The 22,242-nt window shown below is 37.7% G+C and overlaps 1 protein-coding gene across 1 annotated transcript; it reads left to right on the top strand.

Moving 5' to 3' along the window:
• The first annotated feature begins 4,043 nt into the window (after positions 1 to 4,043).
• On the top strand, positions 4,044 to 16,940 carry DGK2 (diacylglycerol kinase 2). The gene is made up of 8 exons (XM_077396830.1): positions 4,044 to 4,254; positions 6,649 to 7,869; positions 10,915 to 11,290; positions 11,951 to 12,027; positions 12,625 to 12,744; positions 12,867 to 13,031; positions 15,244 to 15,381; positions 16,322 to 16,940. Exons 2-8 carry the CDS (start codon positions 6,733 to 6,735, stop codon positions 16,469 to 16,471), a joined length of 2,163 nt encoding a protein of 720 aa, XP_077252945.1. The 5' UTR covers positions 4,044 to 4,254; positions 6,649 to 6,732; the 3' UTR covers positions 16,472 to 16,940.
• Positions 16,941 to 22,242: the final 5,302 nt, after the last annotated feature.

The raw sequence follows: 22,242 nt of genomic DNA, 5'->3' as shown, positions 1-22,242 counted from the left end.
CGGGGGGCAAAGATTCTTACTCTTGTTCCTAAAGCAAGGGAGATACTTTCCATTGTTTTGTGTAGGAAAAGGTTAGAGGGAGATACTTTCCATTGTTTTATGGAGATTTTATATGGTGGACGCATGCACGTGCCGACCCAAAATACAGTGGGCCCCACGTTGTTGATCTGTTGGGCCGGACATAGATAGGAGGTGCCCAGAAAATCTTCTCCATAGGTTGATCTTAACCCTCCGATGCCATCCATTTTATACCTCCACAAATCTGGGCACACACTATTATTCTACATCGTGGCCCAACAAATGAATGGTTTAGATCACACAAACAATGTGGGCCCACTGTATTATTGGGCTGCACGTGCATACACGGCCTTGCACCATATAATCTCTTTTGTTTTATGAAGGAAGAGGGAGATAGATCTCTTATGACATTCTTATTATAATTGTTCAAACAAGTAATATACTGCCACGTGTCCAAAATAGACACCCAAGCTGAAACATGGGAGTAATATATTTGTTCTCGAGCCAATCAAAATGTGAAACGTGTGATGCTTGACTGCATGACAAGTGGACTTTATATAAAATCCCGTATCATATTCCTTGCCTACCTGTGACCGTGTTCTTTAAATGTTCTTAACTTCGGCGTGTTGAAGCCGTTCCCCCTCCAAATTGGCATCTCCGCGTGCGTTAAAATTGCGTTTCTTATAGGGTAATGACAAATTCGCACCCTCTGTAGGATAATTCGCCCCTCTTTATCATGAATCGGCATTGAAAAGCTGCCGCATTCCCTCCTTCAAATATAGTGGTCCGAATTATCCCAAAGGGGGATCGAATTTATAATAGCCCTACTTCTATTTCTAGAAACAGAAATACACGATAATTACAAGAAGAACCTTCATTTCATTCTCTTGTTATGCACAACTGCACAAGGCAAAGTAATTATATTCTGCCGTTTTCTTCCTCTTTTTTCTTTATAATATTTTTAGATCTAAACCTACTATCCCAGTAATTTAAATATCCAAAAGGGAAGTGATACATTAGCCACTTTTTTTTTTTACTTGGGACAGGCACATCTAGTGAATTTATGACTACTCTTTTACACTAAAGATGGCTGTCCCAAGTAAAAAAGGGGCGAATTTATCATTTCCCTGTCTAAAAACATATCACGTTCATGACACGTGATTATACTTTTATACAAATAAAGAGAGTGCTGCTACAAAAACAAAGGCCTTGTTCATTTTAGATTGTGACAACAGCGGTGAGCCTCCGAACCGATTATTGGATTCGAAAATAATGTAATTTTGAGTCCCATAATCAGTTGCGGGGCTCACAATCGGTTGACACAATCTCAAGCGAACTGGGCATAAGTATCGAATTGAAAAAATCCCTATCTGCCACCTTGCATATGAGGAATGGTGTTATCATTTTAAGGAGAAAAGCCAACAAAATATAGAACTAAAATTGCTAACGGGTGAAGAGGCTATCTGTTCGGTTCCACATTCAGCTAAAATATCATTATTCATAAATAAACTCGTCTTCGTATACTGTAAAGATATGGATATTGTAAAATACTGAAGATTTCCACTAATCTTTGCTTATCTTACAATCAAGCCTAATGAACACTCAAGAGGATAAACATAGAAACTAGTATCACAAGATTTATGGAAAGAGATTTGACAACATATGAGAAGATAATCTCAATACCTACTCTAGCCTGCCTGCACAATCTTCCCCAATTAATCCAAATCAAATCTTGAAAGATGTGATTTTATTCTACATAATCAAACCATAGTTGCCTAATCTAACCTATTGGTGAGATCTCACATATTCTAACAGATATTAATAATAAAAAATTCTTAGAAATCATTTTTGGTAAGTTATTTTCTCTCTTATTGTGATGAATTTCTATTTGTTTCTCTTCTTAAAAATTGAGATGATTTTCAAGCACATTAAATTCAGTAGTAGAAACCTTTAATGGCCCTAGAAGATAGCATAATCCTTTATTTGGTATATATTTTCTGCCGACTGGGTTTATAGGGGCACTCTCGTCATTTTACTGGTGAACAGTGTTGGCAGTTTATCACTCCCTTTTGTCAAACCTCATCTTGTGCAGACAACCAATTTGTGACTGATTTCTTCCGACTGAGTCTTCTAGGGGATTTATGAAGTCAAGGGATGTTTTTGTTAATCCACCAAGTTCAGGGGTTTTCTGGTAATTTTATCATATGATTAATATGTTTTGAGTGCTATTATCTAAACAAGCGAGTGCAAATATCATTTCCCTTGTTTCTTTGTGTGTGAATTGATCTCACCTGTTAGGTACGAGGCATGCACTCTGACTATGATGACAAATTGTTTCAATATTCTAGATTAAGCTATGTGTTTACGAGTAGAGCATGCGTTTACCCAAAATAATAATAATTCTAAAGGGTAGGATCAAGGCACAATTTGGACCATCCAGCCTTACAAATTTAAATTAGGAGAGCACACATTTTTTAATTAATAATCTTCGACTATGCTCATCGCTATTTCATTTTTTATGTAGAGTGAACGACTATTGGGAGGGGTCAATGCTAATAATTAATTTTTGGGTCGCAAAGGAGGATTTGTATACGAAATCCATACCGTTGATCTTGTAGAACATCTTGTGCCGGCCAAGATGATCAACGGTTCTTATCACATCTAGGTGGCACATGCCCACCCAACCCTTAAATTTCTCGTAAATTAATGTCAATTTGTTTTAGGTACTTGTTTAGCAACTACTATAAAAACATGAGACTCTTTGGATATTACGTGATTCTTAGGGATTATTTACCAATTATGTTGTTAAGTAGGGACTAATGGGCAAACATCCCTTTAGATTTTGTTTGTTTTTGTATGCAAGTAATACTCTGCCACGTGTCCAAACGATACTTGTAAAATGTAACGTGCCAGTTTCTTCTCAAATTGCTATTCCTTGCGTATACTTAACTTGGGTCATTCCAAGTCCTTCCCCTCCTAATTGGTATCTTAGCGGCACTTATTTTGTCTTATTCATCTGAGGTGGCTGTTCCCACTGTAAAAGACATCCGTGAAATGGCTTTCAGCGAGATTGCCTACCAAATCCCTCTTTGGAATTGAAATTGAATTCTATATGATACAAAATTCACGATAATTACAAGGACATCCCTTCTTTTCTAAATAAAAGGTTGTTTTGCACAGTAAAATAGTTAAAAAATTTAACTGTTAATGTAATTATATTTTGCTGTTTTCTTCCCTTCTTTTTTAATAATATTTTTAGATCTAAAGCCACGTTTCCAGTAATTTAAATATCTAAAAATCATATCACGTGCAGGGCACGTGATGATACCTTTTACCTAAATAAAACACTTCTTCTAATTCGGTAATAATATGGATATTTTACCTCTTAGAAATCATTTTTGGTATTTCATCTTCTTTTTAGGTTATTGATCTTCCTCCTACCATGTTTTAATAATTGCACTAACTTATGTGTCTTTTATTATGTAACCAGCTGTCAAAGCGTATCACAATTCACATAAAAACTCTTAGCAGCCAACTAATAAAGACAAGACAACGTGAGATCGTCCCATTATCAAAACATGGTGGTGCCGATATCAGGGGTCTATTTTTACTGTGATAAAATTTTATTGGTTGTCTTCTTCAAAATTGAAATCATTTGCAATCACAACAGATGTAGGTTAAAAAGAAATCAGGATTTTTTTTCATGCCATAAATATCCCTACAAGATAGCATAATTCCCCATCCAGTATAGATTCTGCCGACGAGAGATACTGAGGGGCACTCTAGTCATTTCGCTCATACAGAAGCTAAAATCACATTCTATTACGGCGGATTTGAGTTAGTATTTCTCCTGACTATGTCGGGATTAATGAAGTGAAAGGATATTTTTGTCAATTCATCAAATTCAGGGTATTTTCTGTAATTTTCTCAAAACTAAAGGTACTTTCCGTGATTTCGCACATAACTCAACGAAAAAGAAAGCCCATTCCTTCCAAAACGGTACCGTGTGTGAAATCCCGCCCCCTCCTCTTTAAACGATCCTTCTTTTTAATTCCACAAAGCAAATATAAAAAGCATCCCTTAATATAAGAAAAGAATCCTTCCTTCGCAGAAAGGCGAAGGATAAAGCAAAATCCCTCAAATCGGAAAACTAGAAAAAGATAGAGAGAGCAAAAGGGAGAGCAAAGGAGGGAGAATTAGGGTTTCTCTGCAACCTCCTTCTCCGTTTTTCTCCAGGTTTTTCTCCTTTCCCTTTTGCGATTTTGATTTTGTTTTTCTTTCGACAGTTTTTTTTTTTTTTTTTTTTTTTTTTTGCAATGACGAATCTCGAAACACCTTAATCTCTGCGATCGAGCTTTATTTAGCCAAATCTTTGATTTGATCTAATCCGGATTGCGGAATCAGTTTCTTGTTCTCTTTATTTTTCAATTTTAATGCTGAATTTGTTCCTTTTTTTCTGTTTTTTAGGGTTTCTTCTTATATTCTATTGAATTGAGATCTGTTTCTTCGAAATTTTGCGTTTTCTGCTTTATTTTTGTCTGGCAGAGTTCATCTGTTGGCTTTTAGCTCGCGTTCATGGAAATCATGGCCACTATTTGCTTTTCTTTCTCCTTTGTTTCATTTGATTTGGTGATTTCTTCTTGTTTCTTTAGGGTTTTATATCAGAATTTGCTGAAATTAGGTTTCTTTATGCAAGTTTTTGTAATGTTATTTCTTGTAAATGACATGTCTCATGTGCTTTATTGTAAATTGTTTATTTTTTATTTTTTATGTTTTATCATAGTTTAAAATTTCGGCCTAAATATTTTGGTTTCGGAATACACTATGAACCAGTTTTCTACAAGATTTCACCTAAATTTCCTGGCGAAATTCCGAAATGTCGCCAAAATTTCAATCAGTTTTACCCTCGTGTACAAAATGTCCACTGAATTTTTTGACATTACGGTGGAAATTTTAAACATACCGAATTTTTTATCCTAATTTTACATGAATTCGACTGAATTCCACCGAAACTGAAATATTTTGATTACGGTGGTGGCCAAAATCGACACCGAGACTGAAATTTAAAACCTTATGTTTTACTTCTACAAGGTTGTCATAGCCTTGCTTTCCAGTTATTAGATGTGATACCATTTTCATCCAATTAGTTATTGTCCTTACAGGTTCATTTCTTTTTCCTATCCTACCCGTCGTACTAAATATCTCTCCATTATCCTGCACAGAGTGAAAATGTGCGTTAATGCGTTTGGTTCTGTCAAAGAAAACCAAAGTTGAAACAATTTGAATTGTACTTTGATTATCCAATGTGCTTCCTTATGTGATCCCAGCACAATATCATCTCACCAATAATTATAGTTTGTGTTGGCCATCGTTCAATGATAGCCATAGCCCGTAGGTCCCAATTATTTTCCCTTGCCAACTCATGGTATAACATCTCTTCCCTGGTTTCATTGTCATGCGCTAAGTGATAATCTTCCTCAACGTGTTTGATTATCTCTTGGAAGACCAAAGTAGCAACAATTTGAATTGCACTCTGATTATCGAATGCTTGACATAAGCGTTCTGGAAAACAAATCTCACTGGATAACAATATCCAGGTTTTCTGCAATTCAATGGCCACCATTCTTTCTGCATATCAACTTTATCCAGGTTTGCCGACATTCAATAGTCACCATTGCTCAATTATATATTTCCCTGCCAATTTGAGGCCCTTTCGAAAAAATGATTGCCCACCTTGTTGTGTTTGGCTCTCATCGAATGCATGCATAATTATGAACAGTTTGCTGCACTGTTTTTTTTTTACGTTGACTCAATGCGTTATGATCGGTGATCTGTAAGGAAAACCACGTCTCCCTCAATATCAACTTTAGCCATTTCTGCTGACAATCAGGGATTGTATAGCTAAATATTGAGTTTTCTACTCAACCTAGATATGAAAGTCTACTTCATAATCTTCTACAAAACCCAAATGTTGCAAATGACAATATCGAAAGAAAGTATTCCTATTATAATGGACCTCATGGTTCTCCTTTCATGGTTGAAAATTAATACGCTTTTTGCTGCTACTTGGTGTAACAGAACAACTCACTCGTTGGTGGGTTTGCATGTGTTGCCTGACATTCAATGATCACCATAGCACAGTAATCATCTTTGCACATTACTAAGATACAACAATCTGCTTCTTACTAGTCCATGTTTCCAATTATCTTATATGAGAAATATCAAATTTTGCAACTTTGAACAGGGTGCCACCCTTCTGCTCTGTCTCTGCGAATGCCCTGGTCTCAAGGTTCTCCTTGATTATTTATGAGAACTACACTGCATGGATTTCAATTTATGTATTATGTAATCCTCTAGACAGCATGATATCATAAATTGTATCATGTTGCCAGAATATTGTTTATGCAACTCAAAAGTTAGCTACCTCATTGCAGATTTATGTGTAAACCTTAGTTATTAATTCTTGTTTCGTTTCACTCACTGGGATGAAACTTTCAGGTGTTTCATCCGTTCTACTGTTCCGTTCCACTTGTGTTGATTTTTCTTGTTTTCCAGAATGTTAATGTCATTTTTCTTTGGTTTTCTAATGCACCTAGGTTAATATGTTTCGAATTATTGCTGCAATTTCAGGTTTCCTTTGCAAAGTCTGCTCCGTTCTGGGTATTGTTTCCGTGTTGAATGTAATAAACACCAAACCGGATAATAAGTTATACTATGATGGACTTAGGTTCTTTATTTTTTAGAATTGTCACCAAACCGGATAGTTCTGCTCCTTCCATTTTTGGATGGCTGGTCACAGGATCAATTGGACTTCTCGCCCTCATATATGCATTCCTTAAATGGCAAAGAAGGACATCACTGAATTGGGTTAAAGCTGCCGCAAAAGCAAAGAAGAAAATTTGGAAGAAGTTAAATGTTCCTTTATCGCATCATACATGGATAGAAGATTTTGCCTACGATGGACAGGCATCCACGTGTTGTGTGTGTGTGACATCCCTAGCGTCCCTTCAAACACTGGGTACAAAATCGACATCCACTTTTCCTCTCCATCGTTGCTCTGTATGTGGTGTAGCATCACATTTCTATTGTTCCCAATACGCGGCAAAGGATTGTAAGTGTGCCGCACAAGCTGGTTCAACCCACTTGATGCACCATTGGTCAGAACGGTGGATGGAGTTGGATGAGAACCCTGAGATGTCTTCTTTCTGTTATTACTGTGATGAACCATGTGGTATTCCTTTTCCCGGTGCTTCTCCTATATGGCGTTGCTTGTGGTGTCAACGCCTTATACATGTTAACTGTCATGCCAAAATGTCCAAAGAATCCGGTAATGTTTGTGATCTGGGTCCTCTTAGAAGGCTTGTACTTTCTCCGCTCTGTGTTAAAGCAGATGAAGGAGAAGGACCTGGTAGAATGCTGAGTTCCATCACGGAAGAAATTATTGCTTCATCTGTTCGGGGTCAGATGAGAAGAAGGCGTCAAAGGAGTAAGCATGGAAGCAATCGTTCAGCTCTTTGTGAGGTTCCTAGCAGTAAATTGAAGGATGATTCAAGTGCGGACATGTCCTTTGGATATGTTCTTGACGGGCTTGTTGGTTTAGAAAAGTCATTCAATGGAAAGACCAATGGATACTCTTCGAATCATGATATTGTACCTAGTGATAAGTGCAGTCAAATTGGATTTCCCTTGAAAAAGGAAAGTAATGCAGGGCTCGGTGGAGTGAGGAAGTATACACTGGTGGATTTGCCCCAGGATTCTAGACCACTCCTTGTTTTCATCAATAAGAAGAGTGGAGCTCAATGTGGAACTTCTCTGCGGAGGAGATTGAATATGCTATTGAATCCTGTACAGGTGAATGTTGCATTATTTTATCGATGCAAGTCATACTTTTGGATTTGATATTGGCTAATTGGCTATACTTTATAGTTTATACTTCATATGCTTTTGGATTTGATATTGGCTAATTGAGAGTACAAAGAACAACTTCTGAACCTCCTGCATTCTTTTGCTCATTCCTCCCAAAACTTTTTTGTCCTCTCTTGCTTAGAGGCCTTTTAATGTGAAGTATTCTTGAATCATTTTGGAAAGGGGACAAATCTTGAAGGGGCTCTAGCCTAACCACCTGCATGATCCAGGAAATCCAGATTAGCTTAACTTGTTTTCATTAGTCACTCCCTCCATGTCTAACAAGTCATGGTAATTCTACGGTTGGCGGCTGCCCTCCAGTGTAGATTCTCCTGGCTCTCTAAAGCCAGAATCAACCAAAACCTTTCTATACCCTGTGATACCCAACTATGAAATCGGTTCACATGGCTGATACAGCATGTTTGGGATATTACATTTATTAACTCAGGAACATAGAATGCAATTACGTTGCCCATTAAGAAGTATCTAGGGATTATGCTTTTCAAAAAAACGAAAAAAAAAAAAGAAAAGAAAAGAAAAGAAGTATCTAGGGATTATATACAATACCCATCACTATAAGTAGGGATCTCCTTACGTATAAGTATAATGATTATGCACTTTATTTACCACCTGCCACTCCCTGACCTGAAATTTTGTTTAACATTAGTCTTTGGAAATAGCGATTTGGGTTGTGCAGGAGCATGCTGTATTAAACTGCACATTTTTTTACCTGCCTTCTATTCTGTGCATAAATGTCTATGGATTTTAATTTTTAAAAAACCAAATAGAGAATAGAGTTCCTAAGGTGTCACCTCATATAGCTTATATGAGGTGGCGCTTAAAAACATAAGGGGCCCACTTTGTTTGGATGATCCAAAGCATTCATTTGATAGGCCCTCACATAGATAGGGTGTGCCCAAAAAATTAACTTCATAGGATCATCCTAACCCTTCCATTTGTGGAGGTTGAAATGGATGGGTATAAACCTCCATAAATCTGCCCATTTTTAACCTCCATAAATGGAAGGGTTAGAATGATCCTATGGACCTGATTTTTTTAGGCACCATATCCATCTAAGGGCCTTTCAAATGAGTGGTTTGGATCACCCCAAAAATGTGGGCCCCTTATGTTTTGTGAGCGCCACCTCATTTAAGCTATATGAGGTGACACCTTAGGAACTCTATTCTCACACCTTAGGAACTCGTTAAGCATCATTTAATGACCCTATGGATCATGTACACATACTTTGATGGAAAAAATCTCAAAACGGGTGTAAAAGTATGTGTAAAATCATATTCCCAATAGCAATCAAATGATGCTTAACTAGTGCCTTCACTCGATAGCGCAACCTATATATATATATATATATATATATATATATATATATATATATATATATATAGAGAGAGAGAGAGAGAGAGAGAGAGAGAGAGAACGGTTCCTACACATATGTGTAGAGAGTTCTCTACACACTAGCTTAAAATACAGTGGGGGCCCACATTGTTTGGGTGATCCAAGCCATCCATTTTAAAGGCCCTCACATAGATAGGGTGTCTACAAAAAATCAGATCCATAGGATCATCCCAACCCTACGATTTGTGGAGGTAAAATGGATGTCTTTAAACCTTCACAAATTAGTTCATTTTTTGCCTCCAAAGTTCTAATGGTTAGGATGATCCTATGGATCTGATTTTTTGTGGACACCCTATCTATGTGAGGGCCTTAAAAATGAATGGTTTGGATCACCCAAATAATGTGGCCCCCACTGTATTTTAAGCTAGTGTGTAGATAGCTTATCTACACATATGTGTAGGAACCGTTTTCTCAAATATATATATATATATATATATATATATATATATATATATATATATAGAGAGAGAGAGAGAGAGAGAGAGAGAGAGAGAGGAAAATGATTGTGAGCTTGAAGCTCATATAGCTTATATGAGCTTGAGGGCCCAAACACATGTGGGCCCACATTGTTAGGATGATCCAAAGCATTCATTTGAAAGGCCCTTACATAGATAGGATGTGTACAAGAAATCAGCTTCATAGGATCATCCTAACCCATTCAAATGTGGAGGGCAAAATGGACAGACACCGTTTGCCACAAATCTGCCCATTTTGCCCTCCGCTTTTGGAAGGGTTAGGATGATCCAATGGATCTGATTTTTGGTACACACCCTATCTATGATGGGGCCTTGCAAATGAATGGTTTGGATCATCACAAAAAATGTGAGGTGTTTGGACCCTCAAGCTCATATAAGCTATATGAGCTTCAAGCTCACAATCATTTTCCTCATATCTGAGAAAACATTTCCTACACACTTGTGTAGGTAAGTTACCTACACACTAGCTTAAAATACAGTGGGGGCCCACATTGTTTGGGTGATCCAAACCATTCATTTGAATGGTCCTCACATAGATAGGGTGTCCACAAAAAATCAGATCCATAGGATGATCCCAACCATTCAAACTATGGAGGCAAAAAATGGACTAATTTGTGAAGGTTTATACACGTCCATTTTACCTCCACAAATCGTAGGGTTGAGATGATCCTATGGATCTGATTTTTTGTGGACACCCTATCTCTGTGAGGACCATTCAAATGAATGGTTTGGATCACCTAAACAATGTGGGCCCCCACTGTATTTTAAGCTAGTGTGTAGGTAACTTACCTACACAAGTGTGTAGGAAATGTTTTCTCTGTCTCTCTCTCTCTCTCTCTCTCTCTCTATATATATATATATATATATATATATATATATATATATATAACATTTAATTTATCGAACTGTTTTTCTCGATGAGCCCATATAGCATAGTTCATATGATTGTCGAACTGCCTTTAATTCTTAGGTTGAATATCATTATTTGGTCAGTAAGAAGGCTCATATATTTCCATCTCGGTTGGGCCTAATATTACATGATTGTGTTCAAATATTTGAAACATGCGAATTCTTAGCTTATTGTTGCTGCTGTCGATTGCAGGTTTTTGAACTCAGTTCTACTCAGGGGCCTGAGGTGGGGTTAAAGTTGTTTAGAACCATTCAATATTTTAGAGTTCTAGTCTGTGGTGGAGATGGTACTGTTGCCTGGGTTCTTGATGCCATTGAAAGACAAAACTTCGAATCTCCTCCACCTGTGGCCATACTTCCTCTGGGTACAGGGAATGACTTGTCTAGGGTTTTGCAGTGGGGTGGAGGTTTGTCTTCCATTGAGGGGCAAGGTGGCTTAGGCATGCTTCTCCATGACATTGACCACGCAGCTCTGACAATGCTTGATCGGTGGAGAGTTAGCATCAAAGACCGAAGCCCAGAGCTGGGTCAAACCAAAGAGGAAGCGAAGTTCATGATGAACTATTTAGGTATGCTGGATGCTGCAGTTGCTGCTGAGACTCCAAGTATTTATTCTATAAAAATGATATGTTAATGCTGTAAATTAGCTAATTTTTAATGTGTTAGATTATAGTTAGTTTGTGTGTGTGTGTGTGTATCTTATTTTTGCATACTAATAAGTTTTTTGGTATAATATTTATACTAAAAAATAACTTACGTTCTTACTAATCTCAATCCAATAAACGATTCAACACCATGGTTTTAAATTTCGACCGAAATCCGAAATTTCGGTCCGAAATCTCGGTTTCGGTGGAGACCGAAACCGAAATGGCACTTACCCGAAACATGTGACCGAAATTTCGTGCGAAATTTTAGGGATTTTGACCATTTTTCTCGTTTTTTTAATTATTTTGTAATTATCCCGAGACCGAAATTACCGAAATTTCAGGGATTTCAATAACGAGTAAAATATTATTTTTATTAGGCCGCCGGATTTCGAGCAAAATTTCGGTCGAAATTTTGATTTTTGTGGGGTCCGAAACTCGTAACGAAACCGAAATTTAAAACCTTGTTCAACACAACCCGATCTTCGTCCCTTACAATTATACAATGTGATTTGGTTTTCAGAACATTGCTTACTGACCATTGCTAAGGCCAGTGTAACCTTTTAAACACTTATTTCTGTGTAGGTATTGGGTGTGATGCAAAGGTTGCTTACGACTTTCACATGATGCGGGAGGAAAAACCTGAGAAATTCTATAACCAGGTACTAATACTTTTCAGTCATCACGTTCTTCAAATATGAGCATTGGCCATTTCTATGCCGATGTTTACTAAATGCTACAAAGCCTGATTTTCTCCATGACTCAATGTGCTTAATTTTTATTTACATGCAGAAACGATTTTGGCAATCTTCGAAATTAAGTAAACACATAAAAAGTGAGAATTGCTTCTTATTTTTCTCAAATGACATTTTTATTGCACAAGAAAAACTCTCATTTGTTCTTTGCCAGTGACTTGTCATCAGAGAACAAAAAAGAGTCATACTTAAGCGAATCTCCTAAATCACTAAAAAAATTAAAGAAAGAATTTCTTGATTATTATGATTTTGAAGTTGTTGTTATCTTTATTTGGCCTTATCCTTTATTCCCATTTTTATAGTATTTATAATTTTTCTAGTATATATGAATAAGTTTTAAGTCTTGCTATTTAAATGCTGATTTATGGTTTGTTCCGGTCTGTCCTCTTAAGATCTTGTGATTCTCTTTTGTTTTTGCCGTCCACACACACTTGTGTGTGTGTGTTTGTGATATGGTTTGTATGATTTAGTAGCTAACTGATGTTTTAAATTTTTAATTTGTAGTTCTTGAATAAATTGCTGTATGCCAGAGAAGGTGCCAAGGATATGATGGATAGAACATGTGCAGACTTACCATGGGAAGTTCGCCTCGAGGTAGATGGCAATGACATTGAAATCCCGAAGGTAGGCTTGAAGTTCCATCTCTGCCATCCTTTTCAACTTGAGAGTCTTTTATTTATAAAACGTTGTGAAAATTTTAATTCAGGGTCTTCACTCATGTTTTTTCTTGGTTGCTACTTTTTTAGGACGCCGAAGGTGTCCTTGTGCTTAATATTGGCAGTTACATGGGTGGAGTAGACCTTTGGCAAAATGACTATGAGCATGATGACGACTTTGAGCTCCAATCAATGCATGATAAGGTTCTAGAAGTTGTATGCATCTGCGGAACATGGCACCTTGGGAAGCTTCAGGTTTGGCCAGATTTTCCTTTTCTATTCTTATTGTCTATTTTCTATAGAATTCCAATGTGTATCTCTAAATTTGGGTACATTTGTTTGTTGGCTACTGATAATGGCACTTCCTTGTTTTTTTTTAAATGGTTGGCACTTCCTTGTTTTGATAATTACACTAACTCACATTGTCTTTTTTTTTTATAGCTTTTTAGGAATTGTAATAACCTTCTGCAGCCAGCTAAATAATAAAATATAGGGTAAGTTAGTGCAATTATTAAACATGGCATTGCCAATATCATTAGCCTTTCTTTCTTTCTTTCTTTTTGAAAATGGTAGCCAAATATATTAAAAAGAAAGGCCGAGATGGTCAAGATACAAGAAAAGCAAGGAGATACAACATCATTCCAAAGTAAAAAATAAAAATAAAATATAAATCATAAAAATCACGGCAGTAGAGAGTCGAAAAGAGCTAAAGATTGCTTAGATACACCCTCTCTAGCTAACCCGTCTGATTTGCATAGCGCCGGATATGATGGAAAACAACTTCCAAGGACTTCACCCAGTCATTCACTTCATCAAACCATCTATTAAATCTCCAAGTTGGTTTTTTGAGGACCTTTGAGCCAATGAATGACATTCAAGGCATCACCTTCTACCAATGAATAGAATAAAAAATGAATTGGAGAATATTTTAAGCCTCAAACCTCAAACCCTAAACCCCCAACCCAACCCGAGTTTATGATAAAATCTAGGGTTTAGGGTTTGAATTCCTCATCTTATTTTATAATGTGTCGAGAAAAAAAGGGGATAAATGGCTCTAATTTTTCAACTAGATGAGTTGTTGAAAGTTAAGTCACCAACACCCACCACCATCAGAAACGGACAAGTAAGCCTCAGCGAAACTGTTAAACTCATATTTCTGTACCTCAATTACCAGAAGCGGCAGGTAGTGGGAGCCGTAACAAGTACAGAATACACTAGTTTATTAGGCTAAGTTTCTAGAAATCAAACGATTCCTAAGCAGGACCTTAGCAGGAGGGGTTTGTGCAACTAGATCAGAATTGAACTGATAAAATTGGAGGATGTTATCAAAGAGGGATTTGGCTGCTTGGATGCATATATTATTGTTGTGTTTTATGTTTTCTCGGCACAGGGACACAGGGTGTTGTAAACTGTTGCTTCAAGATCCCTGGTAGTCCGAGATGTCCATACAAAGATATTAAAATATAATATCGAGACATAAAAAACACCAAAATTAATGAAAAATAGAAAATGCAAGCCTTAAAAGTATTAGGGAAGGGCAAACATTAGATAGTTCGTGAGAACGGAGAAGCACAAATTGAAGAAAACTCTTTGAAATACTTTAAAGTAAGGGAATAGCAAACATTAGATAGTTCGTGAGAACGGAAAAGTATATATTGAAGAAAACTTTTTGAAATACTTAGATGAAATATAATTTGTTATTTTTGGAGTAGTATTATATCCTTTTAAAGTTCTTTCTTTTTATTTCTATTGATTTTCTCTCTTAGATCCATCGCTTCCTCTTTGGTGATTTTACCTGTTTTTTGTTACGTATCAAGCATTTTGACTGTTGAGAAACATAGAAAAACAGTAACTGAGGAGTTTCCACATTTGAAATCTTTAGGATTATGAAAATATAACTTGAAGGGTTAGGATTTCCTGTTCAGCATGGGACTGAACATCCTGTTTGGTCTTTTGTTGGTCCACAATATCGGCCGTCCCTGATCACCATTCACATAATTACACACGCTACATATACTGTGTCCAGAGAACACTAAAGAATATTCTTCACACGAATGGTATTAGTATTGCTCATAGCTCATTGGGTTAGGGCTATGTATCTCAACCTTGAGGTTGCAGGTTCAAATCCCAGCTTACCTACCAAAAAAAAGTATTGCTCATAACATTATATCTCTGTAGTTCATTTCTTTTACTCTGTTTATTTTTGAGGTGGTCTAGCCTCCGATGTGCTGTGGAGCTCGTTTGCATAAATATCAGCCATTCACGTTTTGTGAAGGGTTAAGATTCAAAACTAAACAGTCCATGGCTGATGTCAGCCACCAAAAACCCATTTGATTTTTTTGCTACTACATCATTACTGAGGTTAGACCATATCTTTATCTTTGTAGTTCTCTTGAAGATCCATGGTCTCGTATATGGTTACTCAAAGTGGAGGGTCTGATAGTTGTCATATGCTATATATCTTCAGGTTGGACTTTCACAGGCCAGAAGGCTGGCCCAAGGACGAATGATAAGAATCCACTTGCAAGCTCCCTTCCCTGTTCAAATTGATGGAGAACCGTGGATCCAACAACCAGGGTGTTTAGAAATAACGCATCATGGGCAGGTACTATTCGCTTTGATTTCATTTGTGCAACCATTTACATTCATACATATTGGTTGTTGGATTTATTTGTCAAATAGTGGTTGTAGTTTGTCATTATTGAAATATTTGGATAGGGATTGGGCCTGTAGGAGCCTTTGTTTCTCAACCTTGAGGATGCAGGTTCGATCCCAGCATACCTACTAAAAAAAGAAATATTTGGATGTGCCAATAATTATTTTTTTCATAATCGGATTTTTTGAGGAAGGTATCGAGAGAGAATTTGATTTGGTTAGACAATGTGTTGTTGGTAAACAAGGATCAGTTCTTTAGCAATGTACAGAATGTATCATCAAATATTCATTATGATCCATTTCAAAAAAATATTCATTATGATTTCACAAGAGATTTTGGTTTATTATTATTAACTTAGATGTGTGCCATGTAGCGTGTTAGATTGGGAGGTATCTTTTTTTATCTTTTGACGTCAATGACCTTCCTCTTTTCTTAGAACTTCCCTGCGTCCAACCAATTGGTTTTGAGCAGGGTAAATTGGCAATGTGTATGGTAAAACCCCTTGTACTACTGCTTGAGAAATTAAATTAGGAGACAACCCGTTCAAGATACCATGAGAAAACCATGCATAAAAGGAATTCCAGATCATGAGGATCATGACAGTGTAGCTGTATCTTGGTCTTTTCCTACCAGAAGTCATGGCAACATGGATGGTAGTTCCGGTCAAAACATAGATCAATTTCCAAAAACCTGAACTCATGATCTCTTGATTGTCATCTTTTTGATAGAAAGAGTTTGGACTAAGTTGATAAATGAAGTTTTTAGCATTTCCCAACATTGTCATATCTACTTGGTTGAAATTCTGATGGTTTTTTCTTCTTCTTAATTATGGGTTAAAACATTGCATTGTATGTAGGCAATCCGATAACCCAAAATGTTATTGGTGCAGGTGTTCATGCTAAGAAGGGCATCCGAGGAGCCCACTGGGCATGCTGCCGCGATCATGACGGAAGTTTTAGTAAATGCACAGTGCAAAGGTGTTATCAACGCGGCTCAGAACAGATTGCTTCTCCAACAGATGGCCCTACGTCTCTCTTGACCCCATCTCCCCTCGTCACCCATCAATTTTTTAGATTCACTAATCTGTTTCTCAGGGTTGCCTCATCTGGGTCAAAGAGCTGCACTCACATAGGAGAGAGAGGGAGTTGTTTTTATGTAATTTTTTTTGAGGTTCAGCTCTTAGGGGCTGATGTGTTTTCAAGAGAAGGCCCCTTTTGGGGGGGGGGGGGGCAAATCGAAGATCGGATTGACTATAAGAGCATATTACCTATAATAACTGAAAGACGGAAATAGTGGAAGCAAGAGATGAGTTTATGGTGCCAAAGGCGAAGTTGGTTGCTATTGGGACGATTGTTGAGGGATGGTTGAGGTGCCAATACCAAAAGAAAGGGATAATTACATGTACACACGATTATGATGTATAATGAATGATATTATTTGAATTAGGGAAAGCATCAGGCTTCCTAAGTTTTGTAGAAACTTATCTTAAGAATTCGGGTACAGTCATCTGAGATGTGGAGTGTAACATTTCCAAGTTGTGTGTTTGGATTGCCGTAGAATCAGGTGATGGAATCAGCATCCTATTCCATTTCAGCCTGATCCTGGCATTTGGTGTTTAAGAAAAATGAACGGAATCAAGGGATAGAATGGACATTGGGCACAATCACAGGGGAAATAGTGCATCCTGCCAATGAGGTGGTATTCTGATTCCACCTTAGTTGGAATGAAATTTTTATTGATTTTTTTTATTTAATTTTATTTTTCATTCCATTTACAAGGGAATCAAAATAGTAATAAAAGCTTAGCTGAAAAGAATGGGAATTAAGGATGGTGGTGGGATTAATGAAACGATGGTATAGAAACCTACACAAATTGAAGGTTTAGGATCATCTTATGGACAAGATTTTTGTGGGGACCGACAAATGAATGGTTTAGATCTTCCAAATAGGTAGGCTCCACTGTGCTTATTCATACACCACATAATTTTTTGTATTTGTAATAATAGCATTATTTTAATTAAATGCACATCATATGTGGCTTGTTTGGGGGCTGTTTGGATGTAGGAATTTTTTTTTAAAATTCATTACATGAAAAATAAAACTTTCTAATGTTTGATAAACTCATTTTCCATGAAATTGTTTTTCCAAAATCGAATAATTTCCTTGTCTTCAAGGAAAACTGTAAATCTATAACAAGTTGGAATTTTACTTTTCATGGAAAAATATTAATTTCCTTAATTGTCCTTTCCCTAGATCCAAACACCTCTTTTTAGAGTAAACGGTTTAGATTGATCAAGATGGGTGTTGCCCAAAAAGTTAAGATCGATAAAATGGTGGGATCCCACCATGTATTCGGTAGGTGGGCCCAAAAACCTTCAGGTTCTTGGAACCTACTTAGTATTCGCTGTTTTTTAATCATACAGCAACTCAATGATCGTCACTAAAACAGCTTGGCAAGATTCAATCGCGTGAAATTTCCATGTAACTTCTTAAAATTTTCATATATGTGTTAATTTATAATTTTCCCAATTCCAATTCTCATGTCTCGTACTATTTGCTTCATAATTTTGGGGCGCTGATATTCCTCCCCCACCTCTACCTCTCTCTCTCTCTCTCTCCACACACACAACAGGAACAGTTGGTGGGCCCAACAGAAACCGTTGTTGGAATGGTGGGCCCATCTTTGAATAACGTAGGCCCCGCCCATCCCACACCATAGGATAATCCAAACCGTCTATTTGATGGGCCATAAACGTAAATAGGTTGCGTCCCAAAATATTATTTCCATAGGCTGATCCTAGCCCTCCGATCTAAATAGAAACTACATCTTATGCAACCTCTATAGATTGTAGGGTTGTGATCATCCTACGGAAATGATTTTTGGGGCACAACCTATTTACATTGTGGCCCATCAAAAGATTGTAGGGTTGTGATCATCCTACGGAAATAATTTTTGGGGCACAACCTATTTACATTGTGGCCCATCAAATGGACCACGTATCATCCTATGGTCTGGACAGTACACTTCATTTTCAAAAATATGGGTGGGGCCTAAATTGGTACGAACCACACAATAGGATTATCCAAACCATGGACGGCTTGGATCATCCTATGTTGTGGACGGTACGCTTCAATTTGAAAAATATCAGTGGGGCCTACGATTGGGCCTTAATGTTAGTGTACGACCAACTCCATAGGATTATCCAAACCATGGACGGCTTGGATCATCCTATGTTGTGGACGGGCCTTAATGTTACTGTACGACCACAGGATGATCCAAACCATTCATTTGATGGGCCAACCCTTTTGGGGGCACAACCCATTTACGTTATGGCCCATCAAATGAACAGCTCGGATCATCCTATGGTCTGGACGGTACACTTCATTTTCAAAAATATGGGTGGGGCCTAAATTGGGCCTTAATGTTACTGTACGAATCACACCATAGGATGATCCAAACCATGGACGGCTTGGATCATCCTATGTTGTGGACGGTACGCTTCAATTTGAAAAAATATCGGTGGGGCCTACGATTGTATAATGTTACTGTACGACCAACTCCATAGGATTATCCAGACCATGGACGATCCTATGTTGTAAATGGGCCTTAATGTTACTTTACGACCAACTCCATAGAATGATCCAAAGCATTCATTTGATGGGCCACAATGTAAATAGGTTGTGCCCCAAAAATCATTTCCATAGGATGATCACAACCCTACAATCTATAGAGGTTGCATAAGATGTAGTTTCTATTTAGATCGGAGGGCTAGGATCAGCCTATGGAAATGATATTTTGGGACGCAACCTATTTACGTTATGGCCCATCAAATGGACGGTTTGGATTATCCTATGGTGTGGTATGGGCGGGGCCTACGTTGTTCAAAATGGGCCCACCATTCCACCAACGATTTCTGTTGGGCCCACCAACTGTTCCTGGTGTGTGTGTGTGTGTAGAAAGAGAGAGAGAGAGAGCGGTCAAAATGTCAAATGGTGGGAAAGTGACACATACGTTAAATCCTAACGTTTAACGTTAGCCAGCCGTCAAGGGGGGGAATAGCCTACAGGGGGGGGGATATCAGCGCCCTAATTTTGGTATATAAAAACAGGGAGATGCTATCAGCACAACCATGTTCTGATTTTGTCACAAACATTTCTTATCATCTATTATTTAAAGAGCTGTCAAAGGTCATTCCCGTTCCAAAAAGCTCTGACAAGCCACTTTAAAAAGAAAAGACATGCGGAATTAATTCGTGCAATTATAAAAACATGGTTGTGCCGATAACATTTCCCTAAAAATAATGTCATACAATCAACAACTCTTTTAGAGCTGCAAACAAACAACCACTCGCTGGATACATTGAAAAGCATCCTGAGTAAGTCATCCTTCGTCCTGAAAAGCTGAGGTGCGATACGGGAAATCGGCTTACCACCATATTTATCAGCACTACTGTATTTTGATGATGGCACTCCTCACTTTATTTAAAGTACGGTATGGCCAGCACCATAGGATGATCCAAACCGTCCATTAAATGGGCCACAGCCTAAATAGGTTATGCCTCAAAAATCATTTCGGCTGATCCTAATAACCCTCCGATCTGAATGTTAGAGGGTTGATCCTAACCCTCTATAGATCGGAGGGTTAGGATCAGACTATGAAAATAATTTTTGGGGCACAAGCTATTTAGGCTGTGGCCCATCTAATGGACTGTTTGGATCATCCTATGGTGCGGGCCATACCGATTTTTAATAAAGTGAAGAGTGCCATCATCAAAATACAGCAGTGCTGATAACATTTCCTTATTGTTTGTTTTAAGGGATTTATTGGGCAGTTTCGCAGAAAGCCCGAGTTTTGCACGAGAGAACAATGAATAAGACAAAATCTGCTGAAAAGTGAGCCATGTTATCAACAAAACTATACTTTGATATTTGCACAAACTCAGCTGTCTTTTCTTCTTTAATTGGCCTTTAGAGGTTTTTTGGGAAATGAAATAACCTATTAACAGCTCCTTAAATAAAGATAGTTAGTGAAAATATCAAAAATATGGTTGTGGTGATATCATTTCCCATAATTTATTGATTTGCCTACCCAAAGTAAAACACAGGAAAAAAGAAAGGAAAAATAAACAAAAATTTTCAGATTTTTATTTCCAAATTCCTTCACACACACAAACAAGAGGTGCGTCCTATGCACCAACATTCACACATGAGAAAAAACGATGGCTCTTAAAACCCACATCCTCTTTAGACAAACGGGGTCTTTCTCTCATTTTCTCCGGCGAGACTAACCCGCCGGAAAAGTCCTCGAGGGACCTGTATCGTCGGTGACCCACTTGTTCTTCATGGAACCCGGCGAGCTTTTCCGGCGGCGAGGGCGTTGAATCCCGGTGAACATGTGAGAGAGACCTGTATTTCTGGCGAGTTTTGGTTTTCTTGACTGCTCGGAAAATTAAGGGAATCAGACCCTCCATGTAGTATGCACGAGAGAGAAGAATGAAGAACATTTATATGGGTGGAAGAAATTCTGATGGGTTTTCTTATAGGAAGCTCTATAGCAAGACAATTGATATTGTTGACGTAGAGAATTACCGAAATAACCCTATAGGGTTTGATTATATTATGTATTGATTAGTAAAGTTGGTTGGATTTGGATTAAGATTCTATAGTGGATTGATGCCTTTTATGACTTGGATCATATGGATTTGTGGGAGGATTACATGGTGGCATGCAGTAATCTTTCTCTTAAGGCCTTGTTTGGATTGCAGTAATTTCTGGAAAAGCTTGGAAAGGAAAAATATTTCTGAAATGTTCTACTTATTTTACTTAGAAAAACAAAGAAGATAGCTTGTTACTTAAGGAGACCTTCAATGAGTGATGGTATTCCTTTAATTGACCATAATCACATCGTTTTCCTCTGAGTCATGCAAAGAAAATCCCAAGAATTTTTTTTTCCTCAGAAATGTTTTTCTTGCAATCCAAACAGGTGTCTCCACTTGTGGTCTCTCTCTCTCCCTCTCTGATAAAGTCACTCCCACTTTGTGGTCTCCATCAAACTTTAGGTGTCTCCACTCATCTCACGAATTTCTCCTTGACAGTATTTTCGTTGTCTTCTCTAGAAAATCAATGGGGTCATTGTTCTATATGTGATGGGATGTTTTGAAATTGGAAGATCAATCATTTTCACAAGTAGTTGTATACCATTTCCTCTATTGACCAGTCAATAGCCGCCTTGGGTGGGTGAGATTCTTTCAAAAGTGGTACGCCCTCTAAGCTTTCTTTGTTTACCTAATCATTTCAAAGATGAACCTAGCTAGTAACATGAGCTCAAAGGTTAGGGATTGAGCCTCTAGCTCAATGGTCAAGGCTTTGTTCTTCGACCTTGAGGACGGAAGTTCGAACCCAACTTACCTACCCAAAAAAAAATTGTTCCTAGGTCGGAGGGTTAGGACCATCCGAACAGTTCATATTTCGGACCCTATCTCACCCTCCGATCTGTAGAGGGTTGACACCGTATAGAAACCTCTACATATCATAATTCATTAGGTTGGGATCATCATCTCCGAGCATGGTGGGAACCACGACCATGTCCCTTCTTCAATGTACTCAAATTATTGAGATGCTAATCTCTCCACCACCAAAAGTCATCAATACAATGACAGTTAGCGGCCGTTTGGATACGCGGATTTTAGAATCCAGGTTTTTAGTTTCAAAAGAGTGTAAAAGAGGGTTAATGATCAAGCTGCTGCATGCTGTCCCGGCAGCGTTTCTTGGATTTTATGTAAGAAAACCAGGTTTTAGGGACCTCTCGAAG

Source organism: Tasmannia lanceolata, unplaced genomic scaffold (assembly GCF_043159265.1).
Source record: "Tasmannia lanceolata isolate RefF3 unplaced genomic scaffold, GAP_Taslan_0.1 ptg000015l, whole genome shotgun sequence".
NCBI classification, from domain to species: domain Eukaryota; kingdom Viridiplantae; phylum Streptophyta; class Magnoliopsida; order Canellales; family Winteraceae; genus Tasmannia; species Tasmannia lanceolata.
Note: the sequence above shows the minus strand (reverse complement) of the source record. Positions and strands in the feature narration are given on the sequence as shown.

Excerpts from the sequence above, each read along its gene's own strand:
- DGK2 (XM_077396830.1), top strand. The coding sequence starts at position 6,733 with ATGATGGACTTAGGTTCTTTATTTTTTAGAATTGTCACCAAACCGGAT. Across the intron at positions 7,870-10,914 it reads TGCTATTGAATCCTGTACAG|GTTTTTGAACTCAGTTCTAC; the intron begins GTGAATGTTGCA and ends TGTCGATTGCAG. Across the intron at positions 11,291-11,950 it reads GTTCATGATGAACTATTTAG|GTATTGGGTGTGATGCAAAG; the intron begins GTATGCTGGATG and ends ATTTCTGTGTAG.